This window comes from Anser cygnoides, chromosome 11 (assembly GCF_040182565.1).
Source record: "Anser cygnoides isolate HZ-2024a breed goose chromosome 11, Taihu_goose_T2T_genome, whole genome shotgun sequence".
Classification (NCBI taxonomy): domain Eukaryota; kingdom Metazoa; phylum Chordata; class Aves; order Anseriformes; family Anatidae; genus Anser; species Anser cygnoides.
Window position 1 is genome coordinate 10,853,723 of NC_089883.1, and position 24,838 is coordinate 10,878,560.

The 24,838-nt window shown below is 40.3% G+C and overlaps 2 protein-coding genes across 5 annotated transcripts in view; both read right to left on the reverse strand.

Annotated features, from left to right (window-relative positions):
* The window catches only part of TRPM7 (transient receptor potential cation channel subfamily M member 7), a 54,938-nt gene extending 44,919 nt beyond the window's left edge, over positions 1 to 10,019 (reverse strand). Inside the window, exon 1 of the mRNA XM_048072035.2 lies at positions 9,886 to 10,019. Coding sequence (XP_047927992.1) covers positions 9,886 to 9,888 — 3 coding nt within the window. The 5' untranslated portion in view covers positions 9,889 to 10,019. The remainder of the gene's footprint in view (positions 1 to 9,885) is intronic.
* Positions 10,020 to 20,301: 10,282 nt separating this feature from the next.
* The window catches only part of SPPL2A (signal peptide peptidase like 2A), a 28,706-nt gene continuing 24,169 nt past the window's right edge, over positions 20,302 to 24,838 (reverse strand). For all 4 annotated transcript variants that reach the window (XM_048071922.2, XM_048071925.2, XM_048071923.2 and 1 more), the window contains one exon: positions 20,302 to 23,120. In XM_048071922.2, coding sequence (XP_047927879.2) covers positions 23,089 to 23,120 — 32 coding nt within the window. In that variant the 3' untranslated portion in view covers positions 20,302 to 23,088. The remainder of the gene's footprint in view (positions 23,121 to 24,838) is intronic.

Sequence of the window (24,838 nt, forward strand, 5' to 3'; positions counted from 1 at the left end):
TTTGGAGAACTGATTTGTCTCCTAAACCAGCACAACGTTATTTCCAGTAAAACACCGAGTAGCTTTGACATCAGAAAGAGATGATTCAGATGCAAAAACTAAGGCAGGGGAAAGGACCACATGGCCATTATCACGGTGGGAACAAGGGAATTAGGACAGCCCCTTTGGCAGCGGTAAACTACTGGGCTAGCAAACAGCACGAGCTGATCTAAGCGTACTGTCAGGATAAAACAAAATAATCCCCCAAAGCACACATACTCGAGGCATCCAAGAAAAGATCACAAATCTGTCATTCAAAAAGGCTTTCTTTTTAAGAAAAGGCATCCTGGTGTTCAGGAAGGAAAGGTAGCTAAGATGGTGTTTACTTCTCGGAGAGCTGCCAACAAAGCAAGAACGTATTGCCTAAGGTCACGCGTTAGGTGAGCAGATACCCTGCGTTTGAGAATAGCTTTCATTCTCATCTGGCACTGAAGACGTTCTTTTCTTAACTCATTGTATAATTAAAACCCAACTAACTAATACATTAATTATTCACAAAAGATTTTTCTTGTCCTACATACAAGCTCTTTATATGTGTCAGAAAAACTGTGAAAAATCCAGTAATGACACCCAAGAGAATAGTCAAAAAGACTAACTTTAACTTAGCAATGTTAATTTTTCTAGGTTCTCTCTGCAAAAAGAAGCAAAGAGCTGCTCTGAATCCCCCTCAGTCTCTGCTCAGCAAGCCCAAGGAGACTCAGAGCCTCATCAGCTTCTGTGAATAATCCTCCCCCTCTCTGCAAAGTCTACCTGTATCCTGCAGATTGCCTGTATGCATGTGATCAGAAAACATTTTTCTACAAATAAAAAAAGGATTTTTCTTGAAGGCACAAGGTGTCTTGTGTATTTCCTACACCAGGAAGGAAGCCCAGCTTTTTGTACCGTGTAGTCCAGCAAGGTGCTATGATTATATTCACACCAAACACCACTTCTCATAGTCTACACAACAGCAAGCACAACCAGACAGATGCATCCAAACAACGACTCGTTTGTTAGCAGCAGAACAGTCACCTGTAACACTAGCTTGGGGCCGAAACCAGGACAAGAATGATTAGCGTTTTCTGTCCTATTTCCCTATATAACCAACCTAACAACACCACATTGTTCTATTAGTGCATAAACAATTACAAAGAATTTAGCAGTGAAGAGTCCCCAGGTTCTACACAAAGAGGTAGAAACGATGAAGAAAACTGCATGCAGACAAACTGTTTTTCCTATAGCTTGAAAACTTCAAAGGATTTTTCTGCATAAGATTTTTATAAAAGAAAGAAAAAGTCAGGCAAATTGCTCAATGAGGCAAAGGCATAAATCCTCATCAAAAGCATTTCTGAAGTTGGAACAAATTAAAAGGACAAAGGTTAGTTAGGGGATACTTCACTTTTCAATGCCTCTGGCTGCAAGGCCAGTTTAGAAGGTTAATGTCCGTCCCAGGCTGCACAACTTTGCTTAGTGTCTCTCACACAGGCCAAGGTACGTGCCAAAAGGGCTGCCCCATGGACCAGTGCACAGCGTAACCCCACAAACACTGTCAGCAGCACGGTGAAGGAGTCAGTAAACTACAGCTTGTGAAATTGGGAAGAACAAGCCTCTTCCAACTAGTTGTACAACCAGAGGCATCACAACACCAGACAAGGCTAAGTTCCTCGAAAGTTGTCTAGGACACCTGTCAGCTTTGGTATCAGTGATTTACTCCCTCCCTAGTATGAGATTACTACTATGAGCAGGAATTCCTCCAAGATAAATCACAAGCTTTTTGGGCTGAGGCTCACCCCCAGCCAGAAAGGTTTCCAGTGCTTTCAGTTACGTTTCTTTTTAATTTGCTGTTTAACAGAACTCTGGAAACTACCATTTGGGCAGCACTGCAGTCAGGGAACTGACGACAAACTGGCAATACTTTGTAATTTAAAACATCGTTAACTGCATCCACTTTTGTAGATTAACTAATTTTTATAATTGAAGAGAAAGTTGATTAACAGTTCTGCAATTACACAACTGGTATTTTTAGGCTCCAATCATGTCTCACTTAAGCACATAACGACCTACTCAGGTGATTGAAGTTATGCCCAGCTAGGCATTTGCATGATCACAGCAGTCACTGGGACAGGCTTTGAAAGGAAGCTGAGCTTTTTCAGACTGGCTCTAGCCACAAACTACTATACTGGATTGAGCTTACTACACAAAGCTAATTAGACATGCAGTTTTAATTATGCGGTACGTCAACATGACCGCCTTTGAACTTGGTCACACGGCTCCTGTGCTGAGCTTTATCGAACACATTAGCAGAACACAGCTCCACTCTCTCCTACCCCAAATGAACTGGTTCAACTTCTTCAGAAAGTTAAACAGGGATGGGAATAGCCCTAAAAAACAAATAAGTAGCATGTTAAGATCATGGAGAAAAAAAAATCTAGAAATATTTTGTTTTGTGAGACAGGTTACCGGCAGTGGATCATTTGCAAATAGAAACAACTTGATGGGAGGAGTCATACCCATCTCGATGGGGGCTCAGTTCACAAAGAAAAACTACAGCATAGTGGATCTGGGAAAAAAGGTTACTTAACTTATATTTGGTAGAACACATTCAAAAAGCAAGGTCAAGAAAAATGTCCTCTCTAAACCAGAATGTAGATACATAACTATGCCAGCACAGCTACCACATGCCTACAGTACAATTAGACAAGGTCTGCAGTGCAATTTGGTTTGTATTTTGAAGAGGCTACAGAACCTGACTCGCGATGGCACAGCTCCATCCATGGCAGCACACAAGGCTGTAACATTCAGAAAACACTCATGAAGAGTAACTGACACGCAGACTAATCAGAACACTTACTAATGTGATGGCACAGATCAACTCTCAGGCATCTCAGAGCAAGTTTTCGCAGCAAATTCACACCTGATGTCAAGTTTGGGGTGTCACGCCCCATTTTTCTAAGACTCTGAACATGATCCAACTATCTCACACCAACACTTGCATTTATGCAGTCACATGGAGAGCCGATTCAGGGAAATGACCAGCAAAACAATTAATCCTCAAAGGGAGAAGGAAAAAAAAAATAAAGGAAGTGATTAGATTAGATTTTTATTCATTCAGATCCCTGAAACAGCTGAGTGACTGAGCGGAGTGAAGCATAAAGGGAGGGGTGCAAGGGTGACAGCCTAGCCTTAGCTGGGGTTAGACCTAGCTACAACCACACCTTTCAGATGACTTTTGGCAGATCTGGGAGTGGCTATTAAAGATGTTATGGTCTTGAACATCAACCCTGCTCGTATCTGAGGTTATTACCCTATAACACACATCCACACCTCGGGTACTCTGGGTCAGTCTTGGGAAATAAGCTGTCAATGAAGTGAGTAATGATGGGAAGACCTGGACTGTTAACTAATACTACTTCTAAAGGTGCCCCGAGTCTAGAAATTTTTAGGCTATAAGTGCTTCTGAAATACAGCATTCCTAACAGAGCAACTAAAAATTCATTTACAGAAGGCGTAAGTTTATATGTTAAAAATTGAGTTTGTCAAGTCTGCATTTCATAAAAATTGATTAGCATTTTTGCAGCATTAAGATTAGGAGTAGGAAAATTTGGCAGGTATTAGGATAAGAACTGTCAAACACGGACGTCCAACAGAGTGGACTATGAAGTGAAAACACTGTTTCTGTTCTTAGCAAAGGTGAGAAGAATCAAGTAGATAAGATTAAGAAAATAAGCACCTGTCTACAGAGAGAGAAGTGGGAACAATGCATGAAACAAAGGCTAGTATTCGATTGCAATAGCCATTGTGTTACGTCTGACTAAGCTGTAACCCACACTTTCCCAAGCCCTGAAGATTACAGAGTTACGTTATGGTGAAAGACTGAATTAGATTAAATTAATTTATAGCTGTAACTGAGAAAGTATTCTCAATCAGGAATGTACTGGTGCACAAGAGAAAATATATATTGTAGTAACCACTGCCCAGGCTGCCACAGACCTTGAAATGGCTCCAAAGATCTCAAATCCAGAGAGAGGCTTCCCCTGCCTTACACACACGCTCACATCCACGAGTGCCAGCCACATCAAGGGGTTTCTGCAACCCAGGGCTTCCGCAGCCTGCGGCGCCAGCGCTGGGTTAACAACGACGCTCAAAGCTCGGGGACCTGCAGCCCCGGGGCCCTGCCAGCTGCTATCAGGACCCCGGTCGCCCCCGCTGCAAGACAAGCTTGGGTGCAAGGTGTCTTTCCTTCGGGGAGGAAGGAAAGCAAGCAAGAAAGCAAGAAAAGAGGTAACCCATGTGATGAAGGATGCATCAAAGTCACATATCTGGGAACTCTTCCAGCTGTTGGAAGAGATTAAAAGGAGCTTCAATGTCACTCGGCAGCTGCAGGGTAGCTGGGAGTTCCTTTGTCATTTCCAAAGTTCAGTGTCCAGAATAGTCAATTCTTTTTTAGTTGGCCAGCATGTTTTAACCGAGTTCAGATCTTTCAGAAAATACATCCAAGAACTGTTAAGAATACATTTTAGAACTGTTAATCCTGCATCTGAGCATGTTCTACATCAGGTTCAAATGTCACTCTCAAAAGAAGGGAGACAACTTCAAAAGAAGACAAGCAGCAGTGTTGGCTTAGAGATAAGAAATGGCTCTTGAGGAAGAGCTTCAAAAGTGATTCCGTATTTCCCCTCTAAACCAAACATGCCACTGAGTATATTTTTTCTAGGTCTGTTACTTTTGTAGTTCGCTTCAAAGTGTGAAGTCCTGAGTTGCTATTATACGTGTTAGCAGTGAGTCTAGACATTGATAAAATTCACAAGTGTAATTTTCATACGTAGACAAAGTACATGCATACATCTACCCATACTCTTTGTATATATTAGTCAGTTGCAAAATCACCCTTTGCAAAACACATGATGTGCATTTGAACAAAATAAATACTGTTAATAACATTAAATAACCCATAACTTTGATCTGACTTTACTGAAACAAATTTTTAGGGAAATAATGTGCATTATTTTAGTATTTATTTAAAAAAAATCCCAGAATTAAGGTTTAATTCAAACCCACCACCTCAGTAACACCTGAATTTTCTTCTAGGTAAGGGGGAAAATGCCTAACTTGGTTTATAGATGCAATCAGTTCTAACATGCTGTCAGGTTGTTACCATACTTTCCGCTCTCCTCGACAATCAACCACTTCATTTGTCTTACAGACTTTTCCTGCAATGTCCTCACATTGTATGTTGTCAAAGCACTTTTCACATTTAAATATTCTAGTCCTTGAATATGACAACTTTTTGGAAACATCAGCACCACAGTCAGCAACACAGCTAGCGTTCTACCTGGATCTCCCATACATTTAAAACATTTTTTCCCCCCACGTCTTGGGAAGCAAAAAAAGGATACAGTTACGGATAATTGAACAGTGCTTAGTGTTCAGTTTCTGTCTTGATTTTCTATTTCATTATCCCATCAGGAGTACACTGCCCTCTCCTTGGAAAGAACAGAGGGGCAAGAAATGTCCTCTGCTTGCCTAACAGCTATTAGACAACCTGTGTCTCCCTGCTGCTGTGCATGAATTAGAGCAGCTGGGGAAAACAAACAAAAACTCGAGCAGCACCGTGGCTCCAGCAAAGCTGGTAATTAAAGAAAGTAGCTTGCACCCCTGCTTCAAACAGCTTGCATCCACTTTACACATTAGTCAAAATATAGGTGTAAAGAAGGCTGAGAAACAAACAAACCAACCAACCCCACGACCCTACCATTCCTCAAACAAACATGCTATCCTCACACAGTGCAACAGCTGGGATGGAGCTCGGTCTCCGGAATGCCGCTGCCAGACCTGTGGACCCATAGAGAGAGACAGACACGAGGTTTGAAGTGCCAGGAGGCCCTGCCTGCTACCAGGAGGTCTCATCCTGCCTCTCGTCCCGCACAGCAGCAGCGATTCCCACCTAATCCCATGGTGAGCCAGGCTAGCCGATACACAGGTATGGGGGGATTACTTTTTTTTGTTCTTTTGGCAGGTAAACTTTGTATTGCTTTAAATGCAAATACATCTACAATTTAAGTGAAAGAAGAGCTGAGCTTAGCGTAATAAAAATAACAGAATCCAAGGATTAGTTAGATCAATGTCAGGATAGGTTGGATCATGATATTATTAACATGACACCATTACCTGCACACTCTACTTATCTGAGCAAAAAAGATGGGATTAAGCCAAGTGAACTCTTCCCTTTTAACTTTCATTAGACAGGAAGAGGGAAAATGACCTTTAATCAAGAGAGTAACATTTACTCTGACTGGGTTACTACTTTCTGATGATCAGTCAAGCTATTAAAAAAGCACATCTTTACTTAAACACACAAATTCAGAAAAAGTGATATTACAAGGTCAATGGTACTATAGTTGCTTCCAAACAGAGACAATCTTAAATTAAGAAACAACTTCAAGACAAAACACCAAGAGCGTTTTCTCTGCCAGTGTTTGAAATTTGGGTGTCAGTAGAAAAGACAATTTCTAGGATCCTCTAATAAAGAGCTGCTATTTCTCTTCCCCTGCTCTCCAACTGGTTTAGCAAAAGAAGAAACAAAAAATCCACCTTAATGTAATCTGTTATGTTAGCTAGAGGATGAAGCTCAGTAAGTAGTTTTTCCCCTTCTTCCCCTATCCCTAAATCAATTGAAAAAGTCCAAAGATCTCTCCAAAGCGCAAATGAACAGCACAATGCAATTGCTAAATTCTGCATAAAAATCATACTCCTTTAAAGACTGCAAAAGCAACCGACCAGGAAAAAGCAGAGTAACAAGATCGCAGAGCATGCAATGGAGGAGAAAGAATGTGGGGCCAGGGAACGAGAAGAAAGTAACAAACTCCTTTAGAGTTTCTCCACAGGTCAGGCAGTCCTACCCACTAGTTTCTAGGCTGATTGTGGAGCATACAAATCCATTTGTCAAGGGCCACCACCACTTGTCGGCATCGGAGGTAAGAAGCGACGTTATCTTTACTGACCATAAACCTGTCTTATCCAAATACACACGTGGCAGGAGATTATTCAATAATCTATTTGCTGAAAAGCCAGCTGGAATTTCAACCAGTGAGGCAAAAACGCACCAAGTAGCTCTTTTACTTGATGGTTTAAAAACTCCTAGCATAAGTATTTGTTAAGTTTACACAATGCTGAATATTTTGACTGCTTAGGGGGAAAAAATGCAAGAAAGCTAAAGTGGTGTCTAATAAACCAAATGAGACAATCAAGGACTGACTCATCAGATGACAGAAATTGAACCTTTTTTTTAAGAGAGGTTTAGAAATCAATTATTTAAAATGTCAAGCAATTCACCTCCTCAGTCTCCCTGAGAACGAATTATTCAGATTAGAAACAAGAAACATGACCTCGAAGGTAACAATTCTGGAAAACATACACGTTATTTTACTGCCTGCTTTCCTTTCAAGAAGTGGAACAAAAAATAGAACTTATGTTACCTCTTTCAGCAAATTAATATGGCACACACTATTGCAGCCAAAGTAGACACAGTTAAAAGAGAAGAGATTCCAAAGGAAATAAATGTCTGTTAAAAAAAGAAGATAAAGATACATTTTTCAGGTTAAGTATATAATTTCATTCTCTTGATTTTTCAGAGCCAAGCCACAATTTCAAAATCCAACCCCAAGCCTTTAAAGTCTGGAACTTTGGGCTTGTTTTGACAAGATGCTGACATTATCAGAAGTTTCGAAGTGTCACTGCTAGTGTAACCAGGTATTAAGCTCCTAATTAGGCTAATCAGGGTCTTTCTGGGAAAGAAAATTCAACTTACTATGCAAAATTCTGTCAAGCACATAAGTTGTAGACCATAAAAGCATCTCCCTTCCCTTCACACAAACCTTTTGACAAATCTTCTTCGAGATTTATTTACATCATTACAGGTGTAAAATTGGCAAACCAATATGGTCAAACCCAACTCTGTCAGCCTAAGTTATGTAAATTCAAAACAACATTGGTTTGTTTAGAAAATACTCTGCTGCCATGACTGTCCACAAGAAGCAAACCATTAATAGAAACGGATCTCACGGAGGGACATAAAAGAGAAGCAGGAAAAGTTCTAGGCTCAATGCAAAACTTCCAGGAAAGGGAAAGTACAGCAAACAGTAAAGATAACCATGAAAAAAGGAGAGGAGTTTGGATGCTGAAGTCTATCATCAGATCATCAGCACAGCAGAGAAAGCAGGGCTGATATGATAACACAGAAAGGTGAAGGCAGCAAGACAATAGCTACAAAAATCATCGAGGGACATGAAAAGAAGGTTAAGACACAATAGAGTACCTCTATCCAACAGATAACTTGGAGGATGATCTGACAGAATATATTTAAAAATACCTGATAACTGTTAAATGTAAGGTTTCATTTCAATGTACCTTCAGATGTTTCTATTTGTATGGCAAGTGAAAATTATCCTTCCAAGAACACAAACAAAAATCAAAGTAAAATACCAGGAAACTTGGGTAGAAATTGTCCAAGAACAGCCTAAACCGTTTCACATGTGCAAAAGGTTTTTTCCCCACTTTAAATAGCAAAGTCAAGAATGGCATCATACCAGAAGGTATGAAGGATGATCTAGCAGACACTTACCACCACACACATGTTAAAAAAAAAAAACAAAAAAAAACCTGAACTCTCAGGACTACCACACTGAACAACTCTCTTTAGAAAAAATCCTGATTTAATGTTGGACACTATCCAGCAGTTCTTAAAAACTGCAAAATGTCATGGAGCAGTGGGGAAATTTAGTAAAATGGACTTGCATAGAACGTTCTACAACAGGTCGTGTGCCTGAGTTGAATAAAGAGTAATTACAAAATACCACGCGATATCTGTTATGACAGATCTGTACATTTCTAGGTCGTGAGCACTAACACAACAGCAGAACCAAACTGAAAAATAAAAATCCCTCTGCTGAGAAGAGCAAGTACCAATCAAGTGGAAGACAACAAGTACTCTTCCAAGTAAAATTGGAAGGCTGCTCTTTCAGCTTCTTCCTAAGAGTTTTGGATCTGCAGACTCTAGAAAAAGCCCACATTTCTATACAGTTGACAGATATAATAAAAAAAATATTATTTGAAGGTGTGAATCCATGTGGTTTTGAACAATACACTGCAAAACAAAACATCACTTTATGTAAAGCTAAATAAAGTGCATGACTAGAAGTTCGAGCAGCCTGTAGAAATCCACGGCTTTACACTCCACGTTGAGATTCTCAAAATGATTTGAAAGCACTCTGCGCACTGGTTCACTCTAAATTCTGTAAAGAATTAATCTTTCAATTAAGAAATAAACTTATAGGGACAAAAAACCGATTAGCAGCCAGGAAAAGAGCTGGAATTAAAACCGTTTACTTTGCAGAGGTTCATATGCTTCTTTGTAAGGGTTTATACTCCCCGCTGTATATGACAACGGGGAGAAATTTCAAAAATTAAATGGTCGGGAAGACTGAAACGGAGGAATGGCTGCACCCCTGAGAACTGGTAGGTCTACCATACGGATTCCGTTCGCCAAAAACGTTGTGAAGGGTTGAGACAACGCTGAGACAAGGAACGAAAGGCGGTGTCCCAGCGGAAAGGGCAGCCGCGGTGCCGGCCGTGTGGAGGAAGGGGCGAGGGGGGAGGCCGGGCCGGGCTGAGGGCAGCAGCAGGGCGGCGCTGCCTCGCCCCGGGGGCACCTCACGAGGAGCCCCGGAGGCGGCGGCGGGAGCCTCGGCCCGGCGGCCGGGGGGACCCCGAGGGAGGGCAGGGCCCGGCCGGGCGCGGAGGGGAGAGCGAGGCCGGGAGGTGACAGCCCGGGGGAGGGCCGGGGAGCTGGGGCTGGGGCAGGACCCTCACCATTCTCCTCAGGGCCGGGCTGGGTCTCGGCGCCGACTCTGGCTCCCCTCGCGCCGGGCGGCTCCCGCTCGTGGTTCGGCGTCGGCGGTGGCGGGGCCTGTCTCCATCTATCGGGGCTGAGCTCGGCGGCTGCGGGGGGCTGAGCGGAGAGGAGCCGGGCGAGGACGACGCTCCCGAGCCGGAGAGGAGAGCGGGGCGAGGGGGACGGCGCTGCCTCGGCTCCGCACCGGGACCCAGCGCTGGCGGCGGCCTCGGCCCGGCGGCTCTTTCTCATAATTGTGCGACTCGGCCGGCGGAGCGCCGCGGCGCTGCCGCGTCAGCGCGCACCGCCCCCGGGAGGAGGGGGCCGCCGGGGCGCTGCCCCTGCTCACGGCCGCCCTCGGGGCGGAACGGGACGGGAGGGGGCGCCTGGGCCTTCCCGGCCGGCCCCGGTGTGCTGAAGGAAGGGGGGGGCCGGAACGGCGGCGGGGGCCGGGAGCTTCCGGACCTCCGCGCGCGAGGTATCGGCAGCGCCACGTTAGGGACGAGCCAGTCTGACCGGAGGCACGCTTCAAAGGGAGGAGTGCTGTTCCGGAAAGCCCGGCACCTTTTTAAGCCTTTGCCTTTTTTTTAAATTTTATTTTTAAATAAATAAATAAATGCAAACCTGTTCGCGTTAGAATCTTTTAAACTTCAAAGTGTTGGAACACCTTTTGTGACTCAGGCTGAGGAGAGCGCCTTTTGGCGGGAAGAGGCGGGCTGCACTGCGCCCACGGGCTGCTCCGGGCCCAGCCCGGGTGAGGAACCGGCCTGGAGTGGCTCTCCACACGTAACTGGCAAACTCGATAAGAAGTGTCACTAGCGAAAAAAAAAAAAAATAAAAAAAAATCCCCGGAGACATTTCATCATTTATCTTTCACAACAATTTGTATACTAGAAGAAAAAATAAGGGAAGAAAAAGCGATTAAGTATGGATCAAATTGTGTTCCCTAAAAATAGAAAAGTAGAGATTTCCTACACAAATCACTCTCTGAAATCAATGTCTGATACTACCTTTTACCACCATTAACTTTATTTAGGACATTCATAGTTATTTAATGCTGTTTCCTTTCATGATTAAAACAGTGGTCAAAGGTCCTGACACCATTTCTACAATACCGTAGCCTCACCTGAGAGTTCATTTTGTACACGCTCAAGCAGAAGGCACAAATTTGTTTAAAATACCATGGCACTTGGATTTTCAGTGTCAGGACTTACTTGCCTGTGCTGTGGTGATTTTATGCTGAATCTGGCCTTGCTCATCTCCTCTTGCTGGCAAAAAGTCAGCATTAACTCTGCATAGCATTTGGTTAAGGGGATAGAAGTGCGAGCCTACGATCACACCTGAGCCGTCGGTTGTCCTCTCGGGTCACCAAGCTCTGCCCACACTCACGGCCCAAAACCAGTCAGCCTCAGCATGACAGAAACTGTCGCTGAGAGTCTGAGCTTCGGCACCCTGCAGATTTACTAGACCAGCTCCAATGATTAGAGGAAGATGACCTAAATCAAACCAAGCATTAACAAAAGCAGCAGAACTGGAAGCTAGATGGCAGCTGTTGTCAGCTTTACTTGTGCTCTGTTTGATGGATGCACCCATACTGGTACATTCCTATCAATGCAATTCAACATCAACAACAATAGAGCAACCAGCAACCGTGCCAAACTTTTTACACATACACACATGAAACTGAATAACAAAATTTAACCTGATATGAACCAAATACTATGAAATACAAGTTTTAATATATAATAATAAAATTAATCTAAACTGAAGATACAAAGAAATTAAATGTCCTTGCATTATCAGCCATTTGACAGGGTAAGTCTGGCAGTAAATTCCAGCAGCAGAACCCATTTGCTGCAAACAATAGGCGCAAATTTGAGAAAACCCTCACAACCAGAGGCATTCAGCTCCATCTTACAGTGTTGCTGCAGGGGAGTTCCTAATGCTTGCTTTTAGTTAACTTCAGAAGAATTTGTGGTATCTTACACAGGTATGAAGATTAGGCTCCTAGGCCTCTTAATTTTCCTGGAGTAGGAAAATTAGGTGTTTCCAAGGGGCGATTCAGGACACCTAAATTACGTTCTGAATACAAAATTTCACAAAAACAGGTTAAATTTACTCTTACTTGAGGAGAAATCCAAAGCCTGCTGATCTGCAGCCACTTGTTCCCACCCAGATTCCCATATGCCAGTGCTTGTCCTCCTTACCAAGCCGCAACGGGAGCAGCAGTGAAAGCCCAGCGAGATTTGCTGGAGGTGGTTCAAAAACTTTCCAAAGGAAAGCAAAGAAAACGGGGGACTTCTGAGTTCTTCAGCTAACACTGTGAAGCTCTTCTGATAATCTCCCACAATCCTGCTTCCTCCCTTCCTCTTTTTTCCTAATTAATCTAAACCTCTTTGTATCTCAAATGCAATTTATGAGCAAGTTCTTTAATGACTAGGTCCTCTCTACAGACATGCTGGGCTATACTGACTTGTTTTTCATGGTTATCACATTGGCCTCTAGGTTTAATATTTGTAAATTCAAGAGCTAGAAGGAGCAAGGAAATTCAGAAAAAGTAGCTGGAGGCCAGCCTGGACACAATGTGAGACTTTTCTTGTACAAGCTGTTGTTTTAGGAGAACATGCTTGAGGTGAGGAATTTTCCATGCCTTTTTTCCTGTTGATCCCGCAAAACTGAAAAGAGATTGACATCAAACTGTTTGAGAGTTACAGTGCTTGTGATAAGCTCAGATGGAGAGACAGCACATTGTTTCACTGGAACAGCTCGTGAAGAAAATAAAGGGAAAATGAGTCATCAACATCCTCTCTGCCTCACTGTCTGGGAAAGAGTGTCAGCCTTCAGAAAGAGTGTTGTGAAGGGGGGCAGGACATAGCACTACAGTGAAATAAATCTCTGTGACCTAGAACTGATGGCACATGGCATAAGGAAGTCACCTTACATCCTTGTATTACGTTGTTCAATCATACGGAACATGACGTGTTTTGACCCTAAGATAGCAGCATTAGTCATCCAGAAGAAGTGAATTACGGCACATTCAGATGTTCAATCTTGTTTTCATCACTGAACCTCAACCTCAGAGGGCTAAGCAATAGAATATATATTTGATATATACTTGTGACCCTAAGTGTTACCTTCCAACCACACCAATAGTCAGCTCAGAATCCCCCTAATATCCTCTTCCAAATGAAGAGCTGACAGCTGTGAATTAGAAGGCAACAATGAAGCATTATTTCAAATTAGTCGTATTCAAAGACATTTAACCTGAAACAATCTTCTGTTATCTAAAATAACATGTAACTGGTTTAAACAAAACTATGTGGTTTTACTATGTGGTTCCTGTATCTACTTTGTACACCTCAAAGCAAAGTATCAATCTGTCACTTACACTTTATGTTCAGCAATTATCTGTTAAGTAATCATCACCAGAACTAGTAAAATTTGCATTAAACCAGCTGTAACTTGATCTCACTGCAATAAGCGCTAAAGGATAAGAAAAATTCTTTAAGGAAACCCTTATCTCACTATTGCAATATCCAGTAGCCAGAAGAAGCTGTTTGACTGCTCGTTCATTCACCCTCAAGTAGATGAACTGAGTCGTGCACAGAAAGAAAAAGATGAAAATACTTCTTTTCTCACAGAGATGAATGCTATGAGTAACCATGAAATAAAAGTAATTGGTTTTGACTTTTTTTTTTGACTCACTATAAGGTTTCCCAGAGATGCAACCTACTACTCTGCAGCTGCTCTTTTAAATATGCACTGGGATTCATATAGTTAAATCAGATGCAAATGCCAACTGATAAGGAGATCTAGTTAATATCCTACTCACGGTCAAACAGATTCTGTGTAGAAACGTTTTTCCCCCTTACTGAAGTCACCTATGGCAGAAAAGCAGTATTATTGTTTCACTTTTCTTTAAGAATGGTGAATCCCCCCAAACCCATATTTAGTCTTCCCCCCCCCCCCCCCCGGTTTGTCTGTTTCTCATACATCTAGGTAAACCAGCTCTCTATGTATAGCTAAGGTGACAACACACCAGTTTATATTCTGACCATTCCTCTTTTGTAAGCATGAAGACACTTACTTTATCAACATTAAAGATTGTCAAGTAAGGCAAAAAAAAAGTGTACAATGACCCAGTATAATGGGATCTGCAAGTCCTCCCTGTTATTTGTGAAGGGGTTTTCTAGTACCGGAGTTACTGATGTTTTTGTGAGAACATTTTGCCCAATACCTCTCAGATAATTCACCAAATAACACTGCAAACATCAAACTTATCAGGGATTCAAAACATGTTCTTTCAAAATGGGATGAATGAGAAATAAGTTATTGCTATTAATCATGCAACTTAGGAAATATAACCTAACAGAAGGAAGGTTGTTTCTGTTGAAGACAGAGAAGATAAAACTCTAAAAGCATGTAACTGCACAGTTTTAAAACTGTTTAGAAATTGTAATCACTTTGTTGGTATGTGTTATACTCCAGAGTTACACATCATCTTCTCAAGAGGTTCCATAGTTTTATTAATCTTTTTGCAGTACACCAAAGATCCTAAAATCCTGTTTTAAAAGTAATGAATTTGAACAACATGTTAGCTTTTACATCTGAGAAGATATGTATTTCCTCAAAGGAACAAGTACCTTAGCTGCATACATTCAAGAAACAGGTCATAAAATCTACTAAAATTTCAAGACGCATCTGGAAAAAAAATGAGTATGCAAAATTTTTACAAAATCAAAAAACAAATTATCCCCTGTAACTGATTTAGGTTCCAATTTCACAAGCAATTTATGTATGATTTAAGTCATAGTGACAGAACTGCTCATGTATTAAAAATTGGCAAAATAGCGTTGAGATCTTTCTGTGCAAAGGGAGTAATTATAAGGAGTGTGGAGATAGCATGTCTTTAGAGAGTAAAGAGCTCTGATGTGGTATCATCCAAAGGCCACCTGTGCAGTTCACCTTACATTTTAAGAGACGACCCATCACAAAAGCATGAGGGTGTTTTCCACTTATCTAGTGTGTTAACTACAGAGCATTATTTCACTTTCAAAGGCAGCCATTTATTTTGCAATGCAGATGCAAGCAAAGCTATGTGAGGCTATTTAGTTTTACAGGGCCTCCCCATTTTTTCTGGGACTGGCAAATTATCGCCAACACTAGGAAAGGATTCCGGAGTGGTTTTTCTGATGGCAATGCAGAGGGCCCCATGACCTACCACTCCAAGCTCAGAGTGCAGAACCAGTAACTCAGGTTCAGCTTTGTGGCTTGTCACATCCAAATTGGGCAAATGAGGGTGTGGGTTATCCAGTTTAGAAATCAGCATTAAAGATTTTCTGTATTAATAGGAAGACATATTCACACTGATTAGCTAATTAAGGTTGAGTACATACGGCTGTTCTGAGCAAGTAATTCTTCCTTATACACGTTCCAGAAGCGTAAAGAAAATACATTACCCAACCCATCATCCCAAGTATAATACAGGCATCCTGTATTTGTGGATATATTACTTACCGCTTAGAATACACTCAGAGTTTAACCAACACAGGCCGAAGTCTTGCACAGAACTGCCAAGGGTGTGCCTCCAAACACCTCTATTTACATGTGTAAAATCAGTAGCTGCCAGGAACCGTATGGGAACAATTACACCATAATGGCTGACCCTTTGAAAGATTTTATCAGTGCCTGCCTTTAAAAAAATAACTGAAGCAAGTTTATATCAATTTTGCTTCTTGTAAACTCCCTCCCCCCCTCCATAACTTCTATCGGATTTGCAAAGCTTCTCTATGAAAAATCGTTTCTGATACAATCTTCAGGCTCTCAAATTCTTGTCTTGAGTTTTAACTTGTTAGCAGCTGAGCTGGTGCATGGCAGACATTCAGTGAGATAAGTCTTTGTGTAGAGATGCTCCAGCTGTGCAAGAAGCAGAGGTGCAGCACCTCCTTCCATGCTTGTGCTGCCCAACCCAGCAGGGGAAAGCAGCAGCAGCCACAGCCAGAGGTGCTGCGTCTCCGTGCGGCTGGACAGCAGCAGCACACAATGCCAGCATAATACAAGTCTAAACAAATGGTTTTGCAAGAACAGGATGGCCAGACAAACCAACTGCTCATTGAATTTTAGAAATCGGAGATGTTTACAAGTTCACAGGTATCCCTACAGAGCACTGTTTCTTAGCGTTCTTTGAAATCTAGGGATAGTTACCTCATAATCAAAAGGTAAAATTTTAGGTGAGCCTATACAGGACTGGCCTTAGTCATCCAACTTTGAACTCTTACTTGACAGTGACCCTCTTCGAGGTGCCACTGGCAGACTCCAGTGTGCAGAGTTGCTCAACACACTTTTCCAGGGCCCAGAGCTTACACCATTATTCTGCGATGCTTGTCATTCCATTTCTTAGAGGGGAAAAAAAAGTACAAACAGGCATGCATTTGCTCTTTTTTTCCATGTTACTATAATTTAAATTTACTGCTAAAATTTATTTTTAAAATCAGCTACCAGAGAAATACCTACTTGTAACATTAATTAAAAAGATCTGTTTTCTTGTAGCCTTGATAGGAATACATTCACAACAAAGCTCAAAATTTAATTTGAGACACCTTTGAATTTTTAAGTGTACCAATACCTATTGTATTTCCTTTTATTCCTGAGCATCTACAATACAGAAATTGATATATTCTGTAACCTTTCTGAAGAAGTCATTGAGCCAGCATGAGCACACTTCAGCTTCTGACAAACCTGTAAAAAAACTTAATTTTTTCTTTTTCAAATCTAAACCAAGCTACTGCATGAACATTAATGCAACCCCAGGAGTCAGTGGGGACAATAACACAGATACGGATGAAAAGAAGGAAGCTATTGTTTTAAATTACTGTTCCAGGGTGGATTAAGCTGCTGGGTATGAGTGCTGCATTTGTTTTAACAGAGTCCAAAAGGTTAAGCTTCCTCATAAACACTAAACTTCATATTGGAGCAGAGGCACATGTTATTGTCCAAAACAAAAAGTAACATGTGAAAACACTTCAAAAATGTGCTGATATAGCCCTGAATAAAAAAGAAGAGGAAAGAAAGGAGGAGAGCATATGCGTGAGCAAGGGGAGGGAACAGAAAGCCTGACAGCAGAATACCTGTGAGCACACTCCTAAGAAAAAACTGAAAAGGAGCTCTTTGATCTACATACAGTCTTGATTAAAAGGTCTTTCAGCTGCAAGTAAAAGACTCTTCTCATCTATTTGATGCCCTCTGTGTTCAGGGAAACAGGATCTTGCACATTCTTTATAAATAAAAGGAATTCCAGAGATACCTGAGTCTCCATCAACAACCTCTGTCAAGAATGCAAAACCTTGAACTTTGATCAATCACTTCTGACAAAAGGGATACCAGTCTGAGTTGGTCTCCTCCCTCTTTCCTCAAAAAAAAAAAGATAAATCATTTACACAGTAAAATAAACGTGCTATACTGTCTATTTGAAAATAAAACAGTGTTTTAGCTTCTGAAAGCATTACAAATCCCAAGGCAACTTTTAAATATACTTAAATCCAACAATTTAAAATAATTAAATAATTCCAGTTGAGAAATCAAACCCAAGTTGTGGTGATAAAATTTGACTTCTTTAATGAAGGGAAAAAAATGTTACAGATTATCTGGGTTGGAAAATGAGCAGAAAAAATATTAATAATTGCTGAATCACTGAACAGTGAGAACTGGAAGACCCCTCTACAGATTGCCTAGTCCACCTGCCCTGCTCCGAGCAGGATGCCAGGCCTCTGTCCAGCTGGGTTTTGAATATACCCAAGGACAGACTCCACAACCCCTTCGGGCAACTGTTTCAGTGTTTGACCAACCTCACAGGGGAAAAAAAAGCTCTGTTCTCTTTGCAATTTGGCTCCACACACCCGTGGTATTATAAACACTGATAAGACCCACCTGAGCCTTCTGTTCTCCAGGCTGAACAATTCCAGCTCTCCTCATCTGAGGGGTGCTCTGAGCCCTTAACTGAACTCACCCCACTATGTCCACGTCTCTGTACTGGGGAGCCTGGCCCAGCACTGTGGATGTGGTCTCACCAGCGTTAAGCAGAGGGGAAGGACCAAGGACCACCTCCCTTGGCCAGTTGGCTGTGCTCTGTCAATGCAGCCGAGGATGCTGGTGGCCTTCTTTGCCACAAGGGCACTTTGCCTAGCACGGTAAAACCACCACACATGGTCAGTGGGGTATCTGGCAGGACCCCAGGTCTTTTCCTCCAAAGCTGCTTGCCAGCTCTTTGGCTCCCAATATGTACTGCTGGATGGAATATTTTCAGGTAAACAAAACTTAAGATAATCTTAATAATCTCAATAATCTATACTCTGGGGAACAAACTGACTTCATCGAGAATCGTTAGTTTTGAGGCCTGACTTGGTCTCCCACAAAGCAAACTACAATCAGTGTATATCAGATAGAATTTAACTTGGAACAGCATGAATAAAACTGCTGACAAAGGGGGAAATAAGACTGAACTCATCTAAGGAGGCAAGCACCTGTTAACTAGCAATGGTAACTCACTGCCTTAGAAGATAATTTCTTCCTTCTGCTCGCAATTTTCAAGCCCATGGGATGTGCATTTTTACAGAAGTGTCAAATGCACCAACTATAACACCAGAATGCACTGGAGATAGTCAGTGCAAAAACCAACTTGTTAACTGCATCTACATCTGTTCTCCCTAGCTTCTCTAATTTTTAAAAAACACGTAAATCTAAGGAAAAATATATACAAGCACATGAAGGTTAGTTTTAGTAGTTTGTTCCTATTCTCAAAGCCAGAGTCAAACATCTGGATAGGTCATTGTGTAGTAGGGCTTGCCAATAGGTTTCCACATGACAAGCTTTAAAAAAAAAAAAAACAAACAGTATATTCCAGCACATAAATGTAATCTATATACTCTGCTGGCAAGCAGGATACTTCTGGAACAGGCAGGGCTTACCAAGGTTGGGCAGCAAGATCCAATCATGCTGCAATTCAAATTAAAAAAAAAAAGTCAACTATGGCTTGGCTGACATGCAATTCATGAAATTCTAGTCAAAGATACCTCAATATAGTTTAAATTCACTTCCTATCTACTTTGGTTTTGTAACTCTCAGAGTCTGAGCCAGCACGTACACAATGTATGCAAGTACAAGACTTCATACAGCAGCTGAGACTGAACTTTGCAACAGGAAGGCCAATTAGAGTTAGAAGCTGTTTCTCTTTGAGTACTCTATGGTGTGGCTAACCTTTTAAACAGAAGAGCTGTTCACAGATTTACCTATATATTCACTTTATTGTAAACAAAAAAAATTTATATCAACTATAACAACTACTCTAACATTCACTCTTATTCTTGACTGACAGCATCTGTGCTCATGAGTTATACTACTAATAAACTCTAAGGAAGTCTCAGTTTTCTCTCAGCCTAACTCAGTGATCAATTCAGTTATTTCACAGTCCAAGCTCCAATAGAAAAAGAAAGTTATAGAAGGACAAGTTAAGATGCTGTTAATCATGACTCCAACATAACAGCTATGTTTCTCCTCCACCTGCAGACTTGGCTGAGTGGGAAAAGAGATTTTCTGCGCAAGTTATGCAAGACAGCTTCCAATGCCAAATTAAAGTATCACAAGGCAACTATCCTCTCTTTAAAGAGGGACAGTACATAGGAGTTTTCTTTCCCATTTAAGTACTCAATTAGCGTGACTCGGTGCTACTGGAGGCTCCAGTATATGAGCAGAAGAGGCTAGAAAAGTTAAAAACCTGTTCAATTTTAATACAAACAGTATCACAGGATTATAAAAATGCCTCAAAGATCACATATCAAATATATTCATTCATGTTTAGTGATTTTATTTCTTCCTCTGCCCACATTTCCAACCCAGCCCAGTTTTCAAGACCTAAGCTTGGCTTTTTTTTTGCCTTCCTGTCTCAGGCTAAGTACATTCAGTAGAACAATACTTTTCTAGCATTGTTTCCTACACTGAGTGCAAATAACCTCGTTACCATCAAGAAATTTACAATTGTTAAATTTGTAACTCACTGTCAGGTACACTTTCAGAGTCCAATGACTAACAGCTGTGCAACAAGCACTTGCTGAGTTAGACCAGTAATATTGATACTCAATTCACAGACATCAGTGCCCTCTACCCACAACCCTTCTAATAATAATAAAAAAAAAGCAAAAAGGAAGAAAGAATTAAAAAAGCCACAACACAGGTATTTACAAATACAATCATAATTTATATACCTTGGGCAGGATGGATAAAAACTGCAGCTACATCGCTTAAAGGGGGATAAAATGCATTTTTCATTCACTTGATATTACGGATTTTTATTGTTTTCTCAAGAACATTCACAATAAGATGACTCAAAGCAATCGCTCAACTTTTTTTTTTTAAACACAAGTAACATTTATTAATAACATTCTTAAAGTGATAAATTAAGAGTCATGAGAAAGGGAGTTGTCAGTAAACATACAATGAAAAGTAGTAAGATTTTTATATAACTAAAAACGATTTTAACATAGTGTTTAGTACAAACAAGTTTAATATTAAAAAACATTCAAAACTGCTAGAAGTGTTGCAATCAATTCTACTGAGCTTATAAAAATCTCTTTTCAGTAGTCACTACTAACCTGTTATTTATGTAAAATTTTAAATGCCATTCTTACTTTTTGTAAACAAAGCACCTAAACATTTGAAAGAGAAAAGTTAGTTTACATCCAATTAAACTGCAGCACGTGTGAAACCTCAGGCATTATCAGGCATGGAGCATAATTAGGCACAGAACACAACAGTTTCTACAGCCAACTGCTGAATACACTTACGTTGCCAAAGGTCTTCTTTATTTATACTAGTCCATCATCAATACCATTCACAATTATAGGTGAAAATTTAATAAATCCTCTACACAGAAGATTTCAAAGAAAAAGGAGTCATTATGTAGGTTTGTGAAGCTTCTGAGAGCTCTGAGCATTCCAGGACTTTGAATGGGTTATGATGTTACGTCATTCAGAAATTTTCATCCACTTCTTCACAACCATTTAACTTTGGCAGATATTGGGCTTGTCAAAGAACACGACAACACATCAGAGCAGAAGTTTTCAGTCTGATATCAGAACACTGAGGTATACTGTAATTTGTTATTAAGTGCCAGTCAGCCTGGCTGCCTCAGATAAATAAAAATTGAAGACAGTGCACAAAAATCATTGTATTCTGAAGCTGTCAGTTCAAGCTTAGATCAAGAAAGGCATGATGGGCATCTACTAACATACAAAAACTGTTTACAATTTGTTTTCTTAGAGAAGTTGCAGAGCTACAAACAAGGTGGTTATCTTACCCGTATCAACTGGTACCAAGGTAAATCTGTGCGAATAGCAACAACTGATACTCAGTTGGTAGGTTTATCTACATCAGGACTCTTGAGAACAAAAAGGTTTAAACTTGATATTAGTTATGTAAAGCAGTAAATTTGCAGTAAGCCTTTGTTAACTGCCAATATAGTTTTACAATTGTCTTAATTAGCATACTTTCAAAGCAAATCTAGCTAAACTAGATTTCATCTGTGTAAGTTTTCCTGAGCCGACATGCCCTTAACCAATTGTGTCTAGAGGTGACCTTCACACCAACAGTGAGGCACTTGCGTGAGGCACTGCAGGAAAGGCTGCACTGCCATTGCCCAGCTTACACTTATTTGGTTTTCTCCGGGGTTCTTTGACTTGTACTGACTATAGGAACGACATCCACTTCAAAAATAAGAAAAAATGTTTTAATGACTACCTGACGATTAAGTGAACTCAGTGGTTTCCTGTTGTTGCCTTCTCCAATTTTCTTTGGTGTAAAGTGTTAGCAATACAGCTTTACAAATTTTCTATGCCTAATCCCCCTCAATTTGCAGTTCCCCCCAAAAAAATGAAAAAAGCATCAAACAAGCACACAAACTCAAACTCTTCTAAATGCAAATTAACAATTTAAACTAATTTTCCTTTTCCAAGTCTTTAGAGTATTTATAAGCTAAAACAAATTGTAATTAATCAAGTTAAACACAGGCACTGGCCTTAACTAACACAGGCAATACTAGCACTATTCAAACCTGTTGTTTGTCTATCAATCACAAAGAAGTTTCAAAAACAGTTTCAAAACAAAAGTATGGTATAGATGCAAAAGCTAGAAAAACCTGTCCTTTCATCCCCCATCCCTATGAATTAAGACAAAGCCAAATGAAGACCACATATGTATATAGACCAAGTCCAAACAGGTATGAGAAGAACTAGTCCAAACTTAAATTTAGGTCTTCCTCCCCACCCCCAAGATTTAAATCACACTTGTTGAGCAAAAAACAACCTCTTGCCTTTCACACCATCTTTGCCAACTATTCCAGGAGCTGCATCTAGGTTTCCAGGGCCACTGTGTAAGTACCTCCACCACACACTTTTAGTTTTTTCTAATGGTTGGCAATGCATATAATCCAAAGACTTGCATCAAAGCTTAACAATTTTCATGACTAAGGCATGAGCCAGTGAAACTACAGAGAAAAAACAAACAAAAAAGAAAAACAAAACAAAACCTCACAACCACAAATTAAAATTTGCCCTGTTATCTATTTTATGGCTTACAATCTACATAGATTAGCATACAAACAGTTTATTCCATTATGTGTAGTAATGGAATTATAGTTTCATTCTGTAGTAGCTGTAGTTACATTACTGTTAGTCTTCGCATTCAAAATCTGGAAAGAAATCCTGTGAAGAGTACTGCTTTTATTATTATTTTTTAAATGAAATTTGACTAGCCTTAATCAAAACTAAGAAAACATTCCATGCAAAGTGATACGGGCAAGAAATTTTTTATAAAAATATACTGTATAGAAGCACATTTGGAAAATTGCATAGAAAATGCCCTTTATTTAAATCGAAATAAGGCACAGTTTTACTAGCTATGGTTTGGCTGTAAAAATGCAAATCTATTTTGATTACTTTTATGTTATTAACAATATTTTTCATAAAAATATAGGTGGAGTAAAAAAACCTTTTACACAGAGTATGAAATACTCTATTGTAAATCTTCACCAAATTTACTGTAATTCATCTGTAGGAAATTTGAATACTATTTTAAGCCAGAATCCTACATGTTATTGTCCTCCAGGCTGTTCACTGGCTGATGCTGTGCCTTCTTCATTTCCTGGGTAATCCAGATGTTCCATCATCTAAATGTAAAAAAAATTAAAAGGACAGTTCTTTATATAGAAATATTGCGTTTTTCCCCCCATTGGTACAAAGTATTTGTTAGCTAAGAGAAATACAATTAAACATGTATTAGAGTGCATTTTAGCAGCATACAGATAGGAAGTCCTCTATACATCAGAAAAGTATTCAAGCCAAATAGCTTTTAGTTAACCAAAAAGCTCTTAGTTAATGCTTTTGACTACAAAAGCACTTGCCATCCAAGGATTTCAGTCCTCTTCAAGAAATTAAAGTTACGTATCAAAAGTGTCTCAATTATTGAACATGGAGGGAAAAAAAATGAGGTTCAGCAAATTTTTTAAAGACAGTTTGGAAAAACTGGAAAGAGAGCCTAGGTTCCTACTTAACATTTACAGTTAGCAAGCAAAGGCTTGAATAGAAAAGACTAGCTTTCTCTTTTTATGACCATAAGAGCTAGCTGTATTACAAATATATTTCACTGGAAAATTTTGTACTTTCCCTGACTAAAAAGAAGCTTGTTTCCCTATCCACTGCTGTATTGTTAGACAACAATGAAGGCTCTGGTTTCATCCCTGGGACAAAACATTGAAAAAAATCAGAGGTAAGCACATGTATTGGTTAGCATGACAAACTAAGATTGACCAGTTCAAGGACTTCATAATTAACAAGAGGCCAAGGATTGGGCAGTTTTGGATAGTTTTAACAGCTGAAAAACAGATATGTGAAAAACAGGAGATATGAAAGTAGTAAAACCAATGCTGAAAACAGAACATGTCAAGGAGCTCTGATGTTCAGTACGGCAGGGTTATTAGACCAAGGGCATAATGCTTTCAGTATCAAAAGATAGAAACCTCGCTCTCCTTCTCTAGGTATGACCCATCTGTGCCATATCCTCTTTTACACCATCACAACTGAGTCATCACAAGGTATACAAACGTACCTTTTTAAAATTAAGTTTACTTAAACAAGATGTTTCCAAATCTGGATGCACCAGCATGCCATACAGTAAGCTCAGATGAAGGCCAAACAAGTCATTGGGACTTGAAGTAAGGCTTAGGAGAGCCTTGTGGTCACAGTATTGATCTGACTAAAACCAGAAGAGGTTTTTCACACCACTACCTTCATGCTGTCAGAATCAAGAACAATTTGGGCATGCACTTGGTGATATACCCAAGAACTCAACTGTAACACATGATCAGCCCAGCAGTACCAAACTCTTGTGCCAATGACAGTCTTACATTCACTTCAGTATATCTAGAATCTTGCCTCTGCACTGTGACCAAAAACCCACATCAAAAGTCAACCAAAGCAAAACACTCCCTACAATTACAGAAACTAAACAGTTGTTTTGAATGAGGATTCAATTATCTGTTTCCAGGAAAAGCAAAACACAACAAATTAAGCAAACAAACAAAAAACCACCCACCACCAGCAGCACAATATCACACCAAGTAATATATGGCTTCCTTTATCCTAAGGAGGATCATCCAACAGCTGGCATAGAGAGGGTACTTTTGGCAGGTGTTATTGTAAAATATTTCCCTATTAAATTGACAAAATGCTTCCAGAAGGAAGAGTTAATACTATTTGCAACAATTGACTGTATCCCAACGTCAAGCATTCTTCTCTCAATCCTACAACTAGGTAAGTAGCACGAAATGTGCTTAAGCTGAAGATATCACATGTATTTAAATTTTAAAGTCTGTTTGATGTATGAGAT